At 38.8% G+C, this 19028-nt stretch overlaps 1 protein-coding gene across 6 annotated transcripts in view; it reads left to right on the top strand.

Annotated features, from left to right (window-relative positions):
* The window catches only part of SLC38A6 (solute carrier family 38 member 6), a 75907-nt gene extending 61562 nt beyond the window's left edge, over nt 1–14345 (top strand). For 5 of the 6 annotated variants that reach the window (XM_053224521.1, XM_027065862.2, XM_053224523.1 and 2 more), the window contains one exon: nt 13560–14345. In XM_053224521.1, coding sequence (XP_053080496.1) covers nt 13560–13688 — 129 coding nt within the window. In that variant the 3' untranslated portion in view covers nt 13689–14345. Of the gene's footprint in view, nt 1–175; nt 7650–13559 lie in introns of those variants that run through there. The other variant, XM_015071825.3, reaches the window with a different exon arrangement.
* Nucleotides 14346–19028: the final 4683 nt, after the last annotated feature.

Here is a 19028-nt window from a genome sequence, read left to right on the forward strand (position 1 = left end):
AGGTTACCTTTTATTTCTTTTAATAATTCTATTTTAAGAAATAATTTGTCATTTTGTACTTGAGTAGTTTATCTACATCAAGAAAGTTCATGTATTTTGAACTATAACATACATTATTGAGGAAGGTGGAGGTTTAAAATACTCTAATTGTTCTTTGTCTTTTTTTTCCCCACAGGCTTTTGTTTTGCTCATCTTTGGAATTTTGGTTGGGAATTTTAGTTTAGCAATAATCATTTTTAATTGGATTAGTAAGTGAAACAAATATTTTCCCACTTCTTACAAAGAATAATTTACCTCTATATGCAAAAAGGAATAATTCTGTAAAGCACTTTTGATGAATCCTTTTTATATGGGTAAACATTTTTACAAACATTATTAACAGAAAAGCAGAACAAAATGGGAATAGGTAGCGGAAAGTGGATTTATAGCAGTTTTAATTAACATAAAATTCAAAATGTTCTTTGATATGTTAGGTCAACCTTTGTATTTTTTTAAAAATCAATAGACTTTATTTTTTAGGGTAGATTTAATGTTTACAGAAACATTGAGCAGAAGGTACAGAGTTCTCATATATCCCCTGATCCCCAACACACCCATAGTTTCCCATATTGTTGAAATCTTGCATTCATGTGGTGCATTTGTTATACTTGATGAGCCAATATTGATACAGTACTTGTAAAACATTTTTTAAGTCTGTTGATTTTGAGAGAGAGCGAGAACATGAGCAAGGGAGGAGCAGAGAGAGAGAGAGAGAGAGAGAGAGAGAGAGAGAGAGAATATCAAGCAGGCTCCGCACTGGCAGCACAGAGCCTGACACGGAGCTGGAACTCACAAACCAGGAGATCATGACCTGAGCCAACATCAAGAGTCAGACACTTAACCGACTGAGCCACCCGGCTACCCCTTGATACAGTATTATTTACTAAAGTACAGAGTTTGCCTGAGAGTTCACTGTTGATGCAAGCATTGGCAACCACTGATCTTTTGACTGACTTCATAAAAACTGTGAGCCTTTCCCTGTGAGCCTTTTCTAGGATGTCATATAGTTGGAATTATATATTATCTAACCTTTCAGGCTGGCTCTTTCACTTAAACAAAATGCAGTTAAGTTTCCTCCATGCATTTTCATATAGCTCATTTCTTTTTATTATTGAATAATATTCCACTGTATGGATGGGCCAGTTTGTGTTTTCATTCACCTGTTGAAGGACCTCTTCCTGGCTTTCAAAGTTATGAATAAAGTGTGTACAGGTTTTTGTGTGGATATAAGTTTCAGCTTTTTTGGGTTAATACCAAAGAGCACAATTGCTGCATCATACGGTAAAAATATGTTTAGTCTTATAAGAAACTGCCAAACTGCCTTCCAAACTAGCTGTAATATATTACATTTCTGACAGCAGTGAATGAGAGTTCCTGTTGTTCCATATCCTCGCCAACATTTGGTGTTGTCAGTGGTTTGGATTTTTGTCATTCTAATGGGTGTGTAGTTATATCTCATTGTTTCAATTTGCATTTCCCTAATGACATATGATGTGGAGCATCTTTTCATATGCTTATTTGCCATCTGTATATTTTCTTGGGTGAGGTTTGGATCTTTTGCCCATTTTTTAAATTGGTTTATTTTCTCACTGTTGGCTTTTAAGCATTCTTTGTATATTTTAGATACCAATCCTTTATCAGATAATGTGTTTTGCAAAAATTCTCTCCCATTCGGTGGCTTGCCTTCTCGTTCTCTTAACAGTGTTTATCACAGGCAGAAGTTTTTAGTGTTATTAAATGTATAGAGTCAATCTTTCATTTGTTTGTTTTTTAAGAAATCAGTGTATTGGCTTTATATACAAAATTGAATCTTAGCTGTGGGTTAATGTTGTCAACATCAATCACTAATAACGAAACTGTGGGATTATTTCATTTGGTATTTTGCCCTGCCTCCCAATCTTCTCTAAGAAACTTTTGTGATTTTCCTGTTGTTCATTATGACATAGAGCTGTGATGATTGACTGTGGATTTGGAAGTTCTCTGAGCTTTCTCTTTTGTCACTTAAACACGTGACTTTCTAGTTGGCAAACAGACAAATAGTGACGATTTATATCAAGTTTTGTGCAGAGGTTATAAATCATTGTTTCCCATTGATGTGGCTTACTTTTGGTTGGAAAGCAGAAGCTAGATCTCTTCTCCCCATGAGTGCTCTTTGTGAAAGGCACCTTGTTAGCAGCCTACCAAAGCCAGGGTGTATCAGTGAAAATGTAATGCTACCCCTGTGCACATGTAAAGTAGGGGATTGCATGCAAAGCACCAATTTGCATGAATGGAAATACACACTTTTGCAGGTGCCCCTTTGCTTCCTACTTAGGAAATGGGCAGAAAAATTGACAACTGAGCTTCCCTTTTGAGTTAAGATATTTCTTTGGCAACTTTGGATCAGCATAGTATAATGGAAAAAGTCTAAGTTTGAGGGTTAGAAAGACTTAGATTCAAATCTCAGTGAGTTTAGACAAAGTACTTAACCTCTCCAAGCCTCCACTTTCATATAGGTATTAAATGGAATTAATACCAATTATACAGGGTTGTGTTGAGAGGATTAAATGACCCTGTATAAATTAGGTGCAGACCAAAACAGGCTCTTAGATCAGATACTTATCCCCTTTCCCCCATCCCTTCATCTGGACCAGTAAAATAAGTTTGCTTTCAATCAGAGACAGGGAATTTCTTCGTCTTCCATCTTGTACAACTAATATGTTTAGAATCTTTCTCTAGCCTTCATTCACAGGGGAACTGGCCCCATGTGCACTCTTTTTCATGTTTTGCCACAGTTCTGCCCCAGCTGTGCTCTCCTACTAATGTCTTCCTGAAGCTGGGCACTTAGCATGGTCCCAGGGGCACAGCCAGGCATGGCTTCCCCTGTGGCTTCAGGTCAGCCAGAGCCTACCAATCTGATAAGCTAATTCTTGTACCCTCTTTTTCTGTTTATGAAATTATAGATCCAAACACAAATAGGTGTTCAGCTGCTTACATAAATCTAATTCCAGTAATACCAAAATAACACTAAATCTGCAACAGATGCAAGGATGCCCTGTGGGGCAAATGTTAAATGTGATGACAGCTGGGCATCAGTTAATACATTTGTCACCTGCTCATGGGATAGGATCATGAGAGGTTTGGCAAAGGGACAAGTAACATATTGAACATAAAACTTAGTTAATATCAAGAGATAATATTTGTGGAAGTGTTTTTCTTTTATTTTACTTCAATATTCTGCCTTATCTGGTTGCCTCTTCGGGGTCACAGCTTTCTCTATGAGTGTGGAGGAAGCTAATAAGATGTCAGGTAAGAGCAGTGTCCCCTTCACTAGGATTACCAAAAACCCTTGTTCAAGTACTCCGCAACATTATTCCTGGGAAATATAGGCCCTCGCATTATGGGCTTAACGTTCATAATTTATTAGGTAAGAACTATTTAAAATAAAACTAAGTAAAGTACAAAATATATACTTTTCTAACACTTGGAGACTTGTTTGCTAAATTAAAAAACGAAGTGCTGAGAATATAAATTACTTTCGTATGTTGAAGGTGAATGTTTAAATTGTACCTTTTTTTTTAACAGAATGTTTACTCATGAGCTTAGCATTTAAATGGTTAAAACAAGCCTTTGAAGTTAACACTCCATTAAGATGAATGGGGGTAATTCACACCTCTGCTGGTGCTGTATTATTTCAGTCTGGCTGCGGAGAAAACAAGACAGGAGTAGGTTGATTTACTGTGTGAAGGCCCTTTAAACACCCAAGGTCTGGAAATCTTTGTGGGTTTTTTTGCCTTTCCATCTAGAAGCAGAATCTGAAATTCAGCACAATCTGGGTATAGACCTGGTCTTGAAAGTACCATACATTCTCTACTGTGGCAATTCCTAACTCGCATTTGATGGGTAGCTTGTTACCAGATCAGCCCAACCTCTCTGGCTTTGTTTGTTCCTTTGTTCCTTCTCCCGTGACACCTTTTAAATTTAAGTTTAGTACCTTGGTAAATTCACCAATGGAAAAGCAGAAGCATACCATCCATTTTCAGGTAAACTTTACACATGCCTTTAAATGGTTATCAGCTAATCACGGGCCTTCTTGTGCTTCTAAAAACATTTTTACCTTTGCAAAATCTCATCTTCTTTATTTGCCTGTATATAAACCTGTAAGACCGTTTTTCTTCTCCCCCGTTTGGGGGGTGATCTCTGATGTGAGCAGAGATCAGCTAGGAAAGATTCATTTCTTTCTCCATGTGACCTTTGGCACCAGTACTCTTCTGTATTTGAAATGTGTACCCCCCCATCCCCCGCCATTTGTGGAAGTGCTATAGCCATCTGACTCTGAAACATTTTAGAGCCTAGGAATAAGGTTATGTGGGCACAAATGAAATGGCGAGCACTGTATGAGATGTTAATGAATTTGGAAGATCTCTTTTTAAGGTAAACGGATTTTTCTCTTCTCCATTCTTGCCCCGTGTATTTGCCGGATCAGGTTACTAGATAATCTTTGGGTAGCTGGGTGTGGGGTCTCTCGTGCTGACAGTGCCAGTAGAATATATAGAGATGGAAAATAGATGCTAGAAACAAAAGGACTCGAACAGTTAATTTTAACCTGATTTTCTTCTTGGCATGTTGACAGTACTCTCTCTGACTTTATTAGAATTAGCCCTATTGAAAAAAGACTTTGTTTCCTGCCAATTACTTTGCCTAAAACTTAGGTGTCATAATTTTTGGTCTTAGAACTTCTCAGAACCTGATATAGTACTGAAACAATTGTTTTTCTAATTTAAGCACACAATTTGTTCATTTTTCTACATTATCCTCCTATAGTCTTCCCTTAATGAAGAGGGAAAAATAAGAAAACAAAATTTTGGTGAAGGATAAGTAAAGATATTGTGGATATGGCTTCCTCATTACAATCACTCTTCCTGAACAATCTGATCTATGTTTTTACTATCATGATCCACTGTCCTAGTTTGTGAGGCTGTCCATCAAGATGAGCACTTATGAGGAGCAGGAAGACTCATCTTGCCTGGTGGCCAGGGGGACAAGTTTTTTCGCCTGTGGGACAAAGGAAAGGGGCAGAGAGGGAAATTGAGTTGCCAGGGGAAAAAAAAGACAAGTGGATGAAAAGGCATTGTCATATGGGATGGTATAAAGAAACAAGACCTCCAGAGAAATGTTTCTCACTGTTTGAATTTGTGTGTGTTTTGTCTTCTACTGATCAGTGGATCAATGCACAACACAGGCAAAGGGGCTGGCTAATTCACTGAGTAAGTATTTACTGAGCACATAATACACACTAAGAGTTGCACTAGTCCTAAAGTTGTGAAGTTAAATAAGACCCCTGAATTTCTTGCCTGAAAAAAGCTCAAATAAAACTTGGAATTTTCTGATTGAACCTTTTCAAGATGGCCCTGGTAATGCAACTGCTTAACGCAAAGGAAAACATAGATTAAGTCCTAGCCTCAGCAATTAGACAATAAAATGAAATAAAAGGCATCTAAATTGGCAAAGAAGATGTCAAACTTGCACTTTCCGCAGATGATGTGGTACTCTGTCTACATGGAAAATCCAAAAGACCACCAAAAAACTGCTAGAACTAATACATGAATTCAGAAAAGTTGCAGGATATAAAATCAATGAACAGAAATCAGTCGCGTTTCTATACAGTAACGAAACAACAGAGATATCAAGGAAACGATCCCATTTAAATTGCACCAAGAACCATAAAATACCTAGGAATAAACTTAACCAAAGAGGTAAAAGATCTGTATGCTGAAAACTATAGAAAGCTAATGAAAGAAATTGAAGAAGACACAAAGAAATGGAAAAGCATTCCATGCTTATGGATGGGAAGAACAAATATTGTTAAAATGTTGATACTATCCAAAGCAACCTATACAAATGCAGTCTCAATCAAAATATTACCAGTATTCTTCACAGAGCTAGAACAAACAATCCTAAAATTTGCATGGAACCACAGAAGACGCCGAATAACCAAAGTAAGGTTGAAAAGAAAACCAAACTGGAGGCATTGCAATCCCAGACTTTAGCCTATACTACAAAGCTGTAGTCATCAAGACAGTATGGTATTGGCACAAAAGCAGACACATAGACCAATGGAATAGAATAGAGAACACAGAAATGGACCTACAAATGTATGGCCAACTGATCTTCGACAAAGCAGTAAAGAGTATCCAATGGAAAAATGACAGTCTCTTTGGCAAGTGGCGCTGGGAGAACTGGACAGCAACATACTGAAGAATGAAATTGAACCACTTTCTTACACCATACACAAAAATAAATTCAAAATGGAGGAAAGACCTAAACGTGAGACAGGAAACCATCAAAATCCTAGAGGGCAAAATGGGCAACAACCTCTTTGACCTCAGCCGCAGCAACTTCTTACTTGACACGTCTCCAAAGCAAGGGAAATAAAAGCAAAAATGAACTGTTGGGATCCCATCAAGATTAAGAGCTTCTGCACAGCAAAGGAAACAATCAACAAAACTAAAAGGCAAACAACAGAATGGGAGAAGATATTTGCAAATGACATAAAGGGTTAGTATCCAAAGTCTTTAGAGAACTTAGCAAACTCAACTCCCAAAAAAACAAATAATACAGTGAAGAAATGGGCAGAAGACATGAATAGACACCTCTCTAAAGAAGACATCCATATGGCCAATAGGCACATGAAAAGATGTTCAATGTCACTCCTCATCAGGGAAATACAAATCAAAACCTCATTGAGATACCATCTCAGACTGGTCAGAGTGGCTAAAAGTAACAACTCAGGAAACAACAGATGTTGGCGAGGTTGTGGAGAAAGGGGAACCCTCTTGCACTGTTGGTGGGAATGCAAACTGGTATAGCCACTCTGGAAAACATAGTGGAGGTTCCTCAAAAAAATTAAAAACAGAATTACCCTATGTCCCAACAATAGCACTACTAGAAATTTATCCAAAGGATATAGGAGTGCTGATTCGTAGGGGCACATGTACCTAATGTTTATAGCAGTGCTATCAACAATAGCCAAAAAGAGCCCAAATGTCCATCACCTGATGAATGGATAAAGAAGATGTAATGTGTATGTGTACACACACACACACACACACACACACACACACACACACACACACAGGAATACTACTCAATGATGAAAAAGAATGAAAGCTTGCCATTTGCAACAACATGGATGGAACTAGAGGGTATTATGCTAAGTGAAATAAGTCAGTCAGAAAGAAAGATATCCTGTGTTTTCACTCATATGTGGAACTTGAGAAACTTAGCAGAAGACCATAAGGGAAGGGACGGAAAAATAAATTACAAACAGAGAAGCAAACCACAAGAGACTCGTAATTACAGAGAACAAATTGAGGGTTGATGAGGGTGGGGGTAGGGGGTTTGGGAGCAGGGAAGATGGGTGATGGGCATTGAGGAGGGCACTTGTTGGGATGAGCACTGGGTGTTTTAATTGGCAAATCACAGGAATCTACTCCTGAAGCCAGAACTATGCTGTGTATGCTGTATGTTAGCTAACCTGACAATAAATTATTTAAAAAAAAAAAAGAAAAGGAAAACATAGATCTATATCTATAGTTTCATACATTTATGGAGAGAGAGACTTTTTTTTTTTTAAATAAAGATTCTGAAGTCCTATTTACTTGTGTTCAAATCCCAGCTCTACCTCTTTTGTCTAATTTTGGACAAGTTTTCTTTAATCTCTGAAGACTTTCATGTTTGAAGACTATGTTTTCTCTCAACCAGGGGAAATACACCTTATTTCCCCAAGTTATTTAACACGATATTTGGGGAAAGTTTGAGTATGCTGTTAAGCACTGAATTGAATATATATAGTTTTATTACTTGACTGTTCCTCAAATCTCATATCTCTTTTCCCTTCTCTACTTCAGCCATCTAGTCAGCGGCCTGATCAGAAAATAGTGTTCTAGAAATAATCGTGATCAATGTAGTTTATTTTCACTACTGATGTATTCTTCCCTAGAAAAATAAGTTCTAGTTTTGTAATAATGTCAATTCCTCTGATTTTACATCAGCTTTTTCACAATGACTTTACACTTTAGGCTTGTAAAGTACATCATCAGTAAAAGCCCCAGGTCTCTTTTAGGTGAACTGCCAGATTTCTAGGTCTTTTACTATTAATTTTATTTTTTTTTAATATGAAGGAATATATGTTATACACACACACTTGTTATCTATTTTTTATCTATCTAAATTTTGCCTTGTTAACTTTAGTACATTCTTCCAGCCATTGAGATTTTTTTAAGTTTTGATTCCAGTGTATCATTGTTCCCTGTTTTTTGACATCCTGCGTTATCCTGCCATTTCTTTATCCCATTCACAGATAAAGATGTTCTGAAAGACAAAACTAACTACAGAGCCCTGCAGCCCACCACTAGAGGCTTTTCTTCCAAGTTGTTACTAGTCCCCTTCTTGGAAAAAGTTGCCATAGTCCTGTAGTGTCATCTAACATGCATTTCTTCAGTCCTGAAAGTGTCTCCAAGTCAGTAGGTACAACCTAAATTCTCACCTATTTCCCATGTGTCCAGTTGTCCTGGGACGTTCTGCTTAGATGCCGCCCAGTTACCTAAAGTCGACATATTCAAATCTATTCTCCTCCACAGTTTTCCCCTGTCAGCGCACCTCATGCTCTAATCTATCCTTCCAGTCAGTTTTCTTGCTTTCATTCCTGCAACCTGCAGTCTGTTTTCACACTGCAAAAGTGGTTGTCCAAAAATGTAAATCAGATCACGTCACTACTCTGCTTAATTTCCTCCAAGGGCCTCCCATGTCATTGAGAATGAAATCTGTGCCATGGCCCACATGGCTCTATTTGGTTTGTACCTACGTATTTCTCTGACCTCATCTCCCATCAGTCTTTGACTCTTCTCCGTTGTACAGACTTTCTGTGCCTTGAACATGTCCCTGCGTGCTTACTGCTTTTCCTAGAGAGAACATCTCTCTTTGAAGACTCAGCTCCTCATCACTCAAGCCTCAAGTATCACCAGCTCAGAGACGTCTCCCCCCGACCACTTGATGTACACAAGCAGCCTGATAGCGGTCATGCTTGATAGCTTCAGACCCAGTTGTACAGGCCATCCCTGGAAGTCTTGTTTGTTGTCTGTGTCCACTAGACCACAAGTTTCTGAAGAAGTGGGACTGGTCTGTTTTGCTCATCACTAAATCCTTCGAGCTCAGTATGGTACCTGGTACTTGGGAGGGACTTAATAAATATCTGTTGAATGAATGCATAAATCTAACAGACTGTGTATATCTTTTCACTCTTTACCCCCGATCTGTCAGCACATCAGTTCTTCCTTGGACCTGTCTCCTAAGTGTGCTTTTATCCTGTCTCCAGCCTCCTGCCAGCTCCCGAGTCTTAGCCTTCATCTCTTTGTGCCTGGATTGTGACAGTTATGTTCAACCCATGCTGCTCTTTAAAATCACTTGGGGAGCTTTCAAAATGGCAATGATCAGGCTCCACCCCAAACCACTTAAATCAGAATCTCTGGCAGTGGAGACCTAGGCACAAATATATATTTTTAAAGCTTCCCAGATGATTGCAATGGGCAACCCCTGGATCGCTGCGTTAGCCTTCTGACAGTTGTCTATCTTTTGGTTTATTTTGTCTGTTTTGTCTGCTGATCTTGGAATCCTGCTTTCATAATATGACTTCCCTGCTCAAGAGCCTACAGTGGCTCCCTGCTGCCCACCACATTAATTCCACATTTCCGTGCATCATCTACTAAATTATTTCATCCTTTTCTCTTGTACCTGCATTCTGCAGTACGCTGAAACTGTCTCACTGGCGCTTGATTTACCTTTCATTACCCTGCTTCTCCATTTTTACTTCCCATGTCCTCTCCCCACTCCAGCCTCTACGTACACACCTGGACTGTCCTTACTGCTCTCCTCTACCTATCCAAACACTTCCCATTTCTCAAGGCCCAGCTCACGTTCCGCCTTGTAAATACTGCATTCTCTACTCCAACTTATCTCTTGTTATCTAGATAATTATTCTGGTATGTGTCATTAGTACCATATAATATATTTCCTACTTTTTTATAAATTGCTTTATGTTCTATTTTTTTCTCAATATATGAAGTTTATTGTCAAATTGGTTTCCATACAACACCCAGTGCTCATCCCAAAAGGTGCCCTCCTCAATACCCATCACCCACCCTCCCCTCCCTCCCACCCCCCATCAACCCTCAGTTTGTTCTCAGTTTTTAACAGTCTCTTATGCTTTGGCTCTCTCCCACTCTAACCTCTTTTTTTTTTTTCCTTCCCCTCCTCCATGGGTTTCTGTTAAGTTTCTCAGGATCCACATAAGAGTGAAAACATATGGTATCTTTCTCTGTATGTTCTATTTTTTGATTGGTAATATTAAAATTTAATTGGTACAAATTCAAAATTAAAAAAATTGCCTCCCTGCAATGTCTGTCCCAAGCATCCAGTTTTCCTCATTGGAAGCAACCACTCACGACTTTCTGTATCTTTGCAAATATATGTTAAGCCTAGTTAACTATGTATATAGAACAAACATACACACACACAAATGTTGGCATACTATGCACAATCCTCTACATCTTGACTTCTTTTTACTTAGAGATATTTAAAGATATGTATAAACACATCATTTCAATTGTAAAAAAAAAAAAAAACACGGAACAGGTAATCTGTCCTCTAATAAACCTTTAAGTATACAATACTATTGTTAATTATATGTATATTGTTATACATACAGTAGAACTCTAGAACTTTTTCATCTTGCATGACTAAAACTCTATGCCCATTGAACAAAACTCCTCATTTTCCCCTCCCCCCATCCCTGGCTACCATCATTTTACTTTCTGCTTGTATCAGTTTGACTGCGTTAGTGGAATCATGCAGTATTTGTCCTTTGTGACTGGCTGTTTCACTTAGCATAGTGTCTAAGTTTCATGCATGTCGTAGCCTATGGCAGGATTTCCTTCTTTATTACGGCTGCATAATACTGCATTGTATTACCACAATTGTATGTACCACAAGTTCTTTATCCATTCATCCATCTGTGGACACTTCAATTGTTTCTCTCTCTTGGCTATTGTGGATAATGCCGTAATAGACATGCTAGTACAAATATCTCATTCAGTTATTTTGGATAAATACAAAGAAGTGCAATTGCTGGATCAAAGGGTAGTTCTACTTGTAATTTTTTTTTAATTTTTTTAACGTTTTTTATTTATTTTTTTATTTTTGAGACAGAGAGAGACAGAGCATGAACGGGGGAGGGGCAGAGAGAGAGGGAGACACATAATCGGAAGCAGGCTCTAGGATCTGAGCCATCGGCCCAGAGCCCGACGCGGGGCTCGAACTCCCGGACCGCGAGATCGTGACCTGGGCTGAAGTCGGCGGCTTAACCGACTGAGCCATCCAGGCGCCCCTACTTGTAATTTTTTGAGGGACCTCCATACTGTTTTCCATAATAGCTGTACCATGTTACATTCCCACCAGTGCACAAGGGTCCCACTTTCTCCACATCTTCACTAGCATTTGTTGTTTTCTGATTTTTTTTGTAATTACCATCCTAACAGATGTGAGGTTATATCTCATTATGGTTTGATTTGCATTTCCTTAATGGTGACGTCGAGCATCTTTTCATATACCCACTGGCCATTGGAGAAATGTCTATTCAAGTCCTTTGTCCATTTTTAAATAGAGTTATTTGCTTTTTTTGTTATTAAGTTGTAGGAGTTCTTACATATTTTGGATATTAACTCCTTATCAGATAAGAGATGGTTTGTAAATATTTTCTCCCATTCCATAGGTTGACTTTTTACTGTCTTGATTGTTTCCTTTCTTGCACAGAAGCTTTTAAGTTTGATGTAGTGCCACTTGTTTATTTTTTGCTTCAACCTTATGTTTTGGAGATATTCTGTGTCAAAAGCAGCCTAACTCTATTTAACAACCACATAGTATTTCGTTAATGCATGTACCATAATTTAACCAGTTTCCTATGCATATTTAGGTTTTTTTTCAATTTTGCTGTTTTATATAATGCCTCAGTTATTATCTTTATACATACATCATGTGGCACACATATGAACATATCTATAGGATAAATTCATACCCATTTAACTGGAATCCTAAGGCAAAGGGTATGCACATTTCTAATTTTGGTAGGTATTACTAAATTGCTCCCCATTAAAGGTTTTACCAAGTTACGCTTTCACCAAAGATGTAATAATTGCTCTTTAAATTTTGTGGTGTTATTTGCTTTTCACTGCTTTTAAGCACCTTCTTTCCCCAACTCGGTTGTAATTAACCCCCAAAGAGAAACCATGTCCTGCACATACTATATTGGCATGTACACACTCCTAATACCAGAAGTTCACTTAACTGGCGCTCAGTAAATATTTGTTAAATCTTACTTCATTGTGTGTTTAGGGAGTTTCCTTATGGCTTTAATGAATGCCATGAGAAAGTTGTGTCCTTTACGTGGGTGCTATTCCCAGGAGAGGAGGTGACCTGTGTGTGTGATGTTCTGAGAAGAGATGCCGTCCACTACTACTGCTCTTCCAGGATTTTGTTATCATTGTTTAGGTCAACCAGTCGTAGATCTATTGTGAGGTTTGTTTAGTTTGAATGATTGAGTATAAGGACCGCAGCTGATGCCAAACATGTGTCCAGTACCCTTCATATCCTAAAACATCATAGATAATACATTTTTATACCATTTAGTATAAATTATCTAAATAAAAAGCTCTACTCCATGAGTTTTCCCCAACTTTTTATTATCTAAAATTTCAAGCATACATCTAAATTGGAATAATATGCCCATATACCCACCACTGAAATTTAACATGTGGTTCATATTTGTTTTGCTACCCACATATGTATTTATATATATGTAGCAAAACAAATATGAATAAATGTTATATAATGTATAAAAATACATATAAAAAAGTATTTGCTGAATGATTTGCAAGTGAGTTGCTGATATTCCATTGAGTGGTAAATAAAGCTGAAAATTAGTTTTAAAAATACCACCTTCTGTGAAAAAATCTATTTTAAATGTTTCACAACCTTTCTCTCCCCCCCCCCCCCAATTATAGTTCCTTCTCCAAAAGGATAAGTAGCTGCTTGATGGCATCTTTTCCTCAAATGTCAAAAGACTTCTATCCCTGTAAGAACAAGGTTTAAGGGAGGGGAAGTGACTGGCACCCTAAATTTCTCTTAGGGGGCGCCTGGCTGGCTCAGTCGGTAGAGCATGCAACTATTAATCTCAGAGTTGTAGGTTCAAGCCCCACGTTGGGTGTAGAGATTACTTAAAAAAAAATGCAATCTTAAAAAAAAAATTTCTCTTAGGGAAGAATCTTTCATGTCTTTGTGTGGGAAACTATCTTGATAAGTCATTGGGGATGAAAGGTGAGACCCTATATGGTTTCACAACAGTTTACTAAATGCCTGTGAATTGTATAATTTAAAATGGTTCATTTTATATGATGTGAATTTTACCTCTGTTTTTTTTTTTTTTTAAGAAGGTGAGACCTTATGAGAATGGGTTGGCAGGAGAAGAGGAAGTTGAAGAAATATTTAAAGTACTCTTTGTAAAAGAGAACGTGGATTTGGGAGTTGAGAAGCAGAAGGAAAGAGGCAGCCGGTGCTAAGCCAGTGGTGGGAGTCTGGAGCCTGTGAGTAAAAGTGGCTGAAGGGTGTTTTAAGAACAGAAACGTCTAATATTCGGTTTTAACTTGCCTGCCTCTGTCTCCTGAAACCAATAAAAGCTATACACAGAAATGCCTTGTGTGAGCATGTGTGTAAACCTTTCCCTGGAGCCACATGGGGCAGAACAGGAATAGCGTATGTGCTAGCCAGGCGAGCCAGAAAGCTCAGAAAAGTAGACTTCAAAACCAGAGATGACCAGAAAAAACGTAAGCCCCTGTTTCCTCTCAGAGATGGTTGTGAGACCGTCCCAACATGAAGATGTGATGGACCCAACCTTGCTTGGCCCTTACAGTGAGACAAGTTAGGTTGCCCCCTCAGTAGCACTCTAATGTCCTCTTATTGATCCAAGGTCTGTCTTGACTAGTCTGCAATTGGGCCTGTAGAGAAATGCCTCTCTCCTGTTATTTTTTTAAATGTTTGTTTATTTTGAGAGAGAGCACGAGTGGAGGAGAGGCAGAGAGAGAGAGACAAAATCCCAAGCAGGCTGTCAGTGGAGAGCCGGACACAGGGCTCAATCTCATGAACCGTGAGATCATGACCTGAGCCAAAGTTGACTTAACCAATCGACTGAGCCACCCAGGCACCCTGGAAATAGCTCTTTTTTATTTTATTTATTTTTATTTTTTTAAACGTTTTTTTATTTATTTTTGGGACAGAGAGAGACAGAGCATGAACGGGGGAGGGGCAGAGAGAGAGGGAGACACAGGATCGGAAACAGGCTCCAGGCTCCGGGCCATCAGCCCAGAGCCTGACGCGGGGCTCGAACTCACGGACCGCGAGATGGTGACCTGGCTGAAGTCGGACGCTTAACCGACTGCGCCACCCAGGCGCCCCAATAGCTCTTTTTTAAAGACAAAAGATCAGACCTTGAAAAAAGTAGATCTTGAGGGCCGGGGACAGCTCTGTGCTTTTCCCTTTAAAGGCATCTCCTTAGGTTCTCTAGAACCAAGGTTGGTAGTTCAGAGACTGGACTCCCAGAACTTCTAGCAAGCTAAGGTGCTTTGTGTTTGCGATCAGAACCCTTTGACCCCACTTCTAGTTAGATGGTAAAAGTAGGAATCAAAGGGAGTGGGGCCTCTAGGGCAGGGCACCTCCCTGAGGAAAGAATGAAGACCATTTTTGTAGTTCCCTGGTTCTCTTACTCAGTTCTCTGTTTATATCTGAGAGACTTTGATATTTTAAATGAATGGGAGGTTATCAGAGTCATAAAATAATGTAACAATCATGAGCAAGCCCTTGTATGTATGGACGAGGCATCAGGCTGAGCACATTATCTTGTGTCCTCTGTAGTAGATACAGTTATATTCCCCCATTAACTACATTAGAAATTAAAGTTCAGGAGTGCCTGGGTGGCTCAGTCAGTTAAGCATCTGATTCTTGATTTCGACTCTGGTCACGATCTCACAGTTTGTGAGTTCGAGCTCTGTGTCAGAGCACTGACAGTGCAGAACCTGCTTGGGATTCTCTTTCTCTCTCTCTCTCCCTCCCCTGTGCTTGCTGTCGCGCGCGCGCGCTCTCTCTCTCTCTCAAAATAATCTTTAAAGAAAAGTAAAAAAAAAAAAAAGTTATGAAGTTAAAGCACTGGCCCAAGATCACACATCTCAGATGTAAACTTAAGTACATCAAGCTGTTAGAGTTTTGTTTTTTATTTTGTTTTGTTTTTGTATAAAAACATTCTCATAGTAGATACATAGTAAACACCAACTGTATAGAAGGCTGCTTTATTCTTGAAATTTTGTACCTAAGTCTAAGTCTGTTCTGTCACACCAGCCAGACAGCATTTGGGTTCACTCTTTGTCCTCTGAGTCATGGTCTATTGCCACAGCATTATTCCTTTTTGTTAAGTATTTCAGAGGAAATTCCCTGCATAGGTATATGGACTTTTGGTAGAGCAATAATGTTTTCCAATATTTGTCAGCCAGACTTTGGGAAAACATGGATCCCTTGAAAAACAGTGTTAGAAATCCAATTCTGCATTCTGACTCTCTACAGAAATAATTTTTAAAAATCCAAATAAGCTCAGACCATCAACATTATGATTTAGTGTTTTCCAGACTTTGGATTTCTTTTGGATCCTTAGACCTTCAAAATAAATTTTGGGGAAAGTCATGACATTGCCAACTTTTTATTTTGCAAATTGATCAAGGGCATTAAGAAAAAAACTTGCCACTGTCCTTTAATATAAAAAAAGTAAGGAAGATCATAATATTACTATATAAATATAGTAAAGATACAGTTCCTTTTTTTTTTTTTAAGTTTATTTTGAGAGAGAGACAGTGTGCTAGCAGGGGAGAGGCAGAGAGAGAGAATCCCAGGCTGGCGCTGCACTCAGCTTGGAGCCTGATGTGGGGCTCAAACCCACAAACCAAACCAACCCATCAGATCATGACCTGAGCTGAAATCAAGAGTTGGATGCTTAACTGACTGAGCCACCCAGGCACCCCAGAAATACAGTTCTTTAAATTCAATAGGTCTATATTTGTTAAAAACTTGCCATATATTCCTTTTTAAAAAATTTTTTTAAGTTGGCTTTCTTCCCAGTAATTGCTGATCCTAAACTCTGGAAGGGAAAAATATCTGAGTAATCAATTCCTGGTTTACAAATTCACACAATTTTGCCAACATTTCAGCATTTAGGAAAAATAACATTTCTCCTATAAAACTTCATAGGTTTATATGTTATATCGAGAGTTAATCAGTAATGATTATACCATGATAATATTTGCATTTCACAGGGAAGCAAAATACTTGGATACTCCCCATGTCTCTGTCTAAAGATTTGTCATTCGTTTGCATTCAAATAAATTCTTTGCTTTCACTCATCCAGAATAGTTCTCAACTTATTAGCTAAACCAGACTAAATAAATAGAGTTGCATTCATGCATTTTAATGTCAATGTAAAAATGGTTTTCCCAGATTTTTTTCTTTTCAATCAAATCCCCTTCCCCAAATGTCTAATCATTCCCAGACTCAGTTACTTAAACTTTTCACAATGTTGTCACTTCTATAGTAAAACAAAGAGAAATTTGCTTTCAGTAAGTCAGAGAGCCATACTCTAGCAACTTAGAACTTTATTCTGACAAGAAAGTTTTTAAACTCCATCTCCAACCTCATTTGTGACTGGATGATCTTGTCTGTCACATAGGTACATGGCATTTTTCTCTATCCATAGTAATTGTTCTTTAGTTGGTGAATCACTCCTGGAACTTACAATCCAATAGTGGCAAACTGTATGCAATAACTAGGATTACAATTCCTGAAGGACAGGGTTTGGCCATAGTGCATGCCATGTGCACACGAGACTACAGTGGGCACTGATTAGAAGAATGACATAGCTCGGTGAGTAATAGGAACATTAAAACCTCTGCTAGACAAATTCATAGGGATGAAGGCTCATTGCCTTCTGGATGAATGGGAAGGATTTTGTGGAGGAAGTTAACAGCGGAGTAAAATTGCAGGAAAACCAAAGTAGGGATGAAAATGGGAGGAAGGCATTTCCACTTGGAAAGAAAATAATAAATGTGCAAGAAAATGAAAGGTATATTTTGAAATGACAAAAATTTTTCCAGGAGTAAAGATGTAATGAACAGTTTGAGAAATAAAGCTGAAGGGTAGGATCCTGGTTGTAGAGAATTCTGGATGCCAGGCTGAGTTTAGAACTTTAAATCAAACAGAAGTTAAGGTCTTGGTTGAAGGCCTTTGAATAAGGCATGTTCAAAAATGGTGATAGATATTAATTGCCTCTCTGCATTGACTATCACCATCATCATCTTCCAAAAGCTATATGAAAAGAAGCACTTTCAATCTTCAAGAGCTGGTCATCTCAATATTCACACTTAATTTATTCCAAAGTTTCAGCTCTAGGGGGCATGAGGAACTTTTTCTGGAGTTGTGGGAAATACCTCATGCCTCAGATCCTATTAAGACCCCTGGCATCTTATGGAGCTCCCCATGAGTTCCTGCCTCCATACTTTTGCACAAGCCATTCATGCTTTTCTCTTTCCAGAGTTTTCCAAAACTCCAAAGTTTCTCCTCTTCCTCAAAACCTAACTCAATACTTTCCTCTTCTGGAAGGACTTCTAAGATTGACTTCATGAAACTATTTGCTCCATTATTCATGAAATCCATTCTTAACGTCTTGACGCTACATTTAGTTTCTTTAAATTAAATGAAATATGCAAATTCATGTATATTTACATCTAACCACTCTGTAATAGCCTTTAGGAAAGATACTATGTCTAACAGCCCCTTTATATCCTCTGTCTGGGACCTACCTCTCATCCCCACCCCACCACACCCAACTTCACAGAACAGTGCAGTGCACTTGGTGAACATTGACTTTGCCCTGAACAGCACAGGAATTCTTCAGAGCTGAAGACCTATAGGATCTGTGGAGTATGGGTTTTCACCTCCCTTGGGCACCAGCTTCTTTTCACCAGCATGTATAGATCTAGAAGAGTACCCACCAAGACAGAATTACTTCATAAGCCTTCTTTCTATCTTCAATGTTTCCAGTTTCTATGGACCTCTAGTTTCTAGTGATGATGGGTATGTAAAGCATACTGTTAATAACCTGGAAATGGGCACCACAAACAGGAAGCATTAAAAAAATAATAATAGGGGCACCTGGGTGGCTCAGTCGGTTGAGCGTCCAACTTCGGCTCAGGTCATGATCTCGCGGTTCGTGGGTTCAAGCCCCGCATCAGGCCCTGTGCTGACAGCTCAGAGCCTGCTTTGGATACTGTGTCTCCCCCTCTCTCTGCCCCTCCCCTATTCATGCTCTGTCTCTCTCTGTCTCAAAAATAAATAAAAACATTAAAAAAAATAATAAAAACAAGGTGCACCTGGATGGCTCAGTCTGTTAAGCGTCCAACTTCAGCTCAGGTCATAATCAAGTGGGATCAAGTTTGTGAGTCTGAGCCCCACATTGGGCTCTCCACTCTCAGCACAGAGCCTGCTTCGGACCCTCTGTCTCCCTCTCTCTGCTCCTCCCCAGCTCCCACTCTCACTCTCTGTCAAAAATAAACATTAAAAAAATAAAAAATCCTCTTAATTTTACCTCGGCTTAATTTCTTCCTAACTCACTTCTACCCTTCTCAGACCTATGACAGTCGATGGTAGGTCACATACACACCTAGCTCCATCCCTCCAAATTTTTCTAGTAATCTCTAGAGGCTGTTTGTCCTGTAACCTGCTGTGAGCAGAGGCCCGGTTGTGGGAATCTGTGATACCAGATGGACAAAGGCACACTTGTATCCCTAAGCGCCGGTGCAGTAGAAATC

This window comes from Acinonyx jubatus, chromosome B3 (genome assembly GCF_027475565.1).
Source record: "Acinonyx jubatus isolate Ajub_Pintada_27869175 chromosome B3, VMU_Ajub_asm_v1.0, whole genome shotgun sequence".
NCBI lineage: Eukaryota > Metazoa > Chordata > Mammalia > Carnivora > Felidae > Acinonyx > Acinonyx jubatus.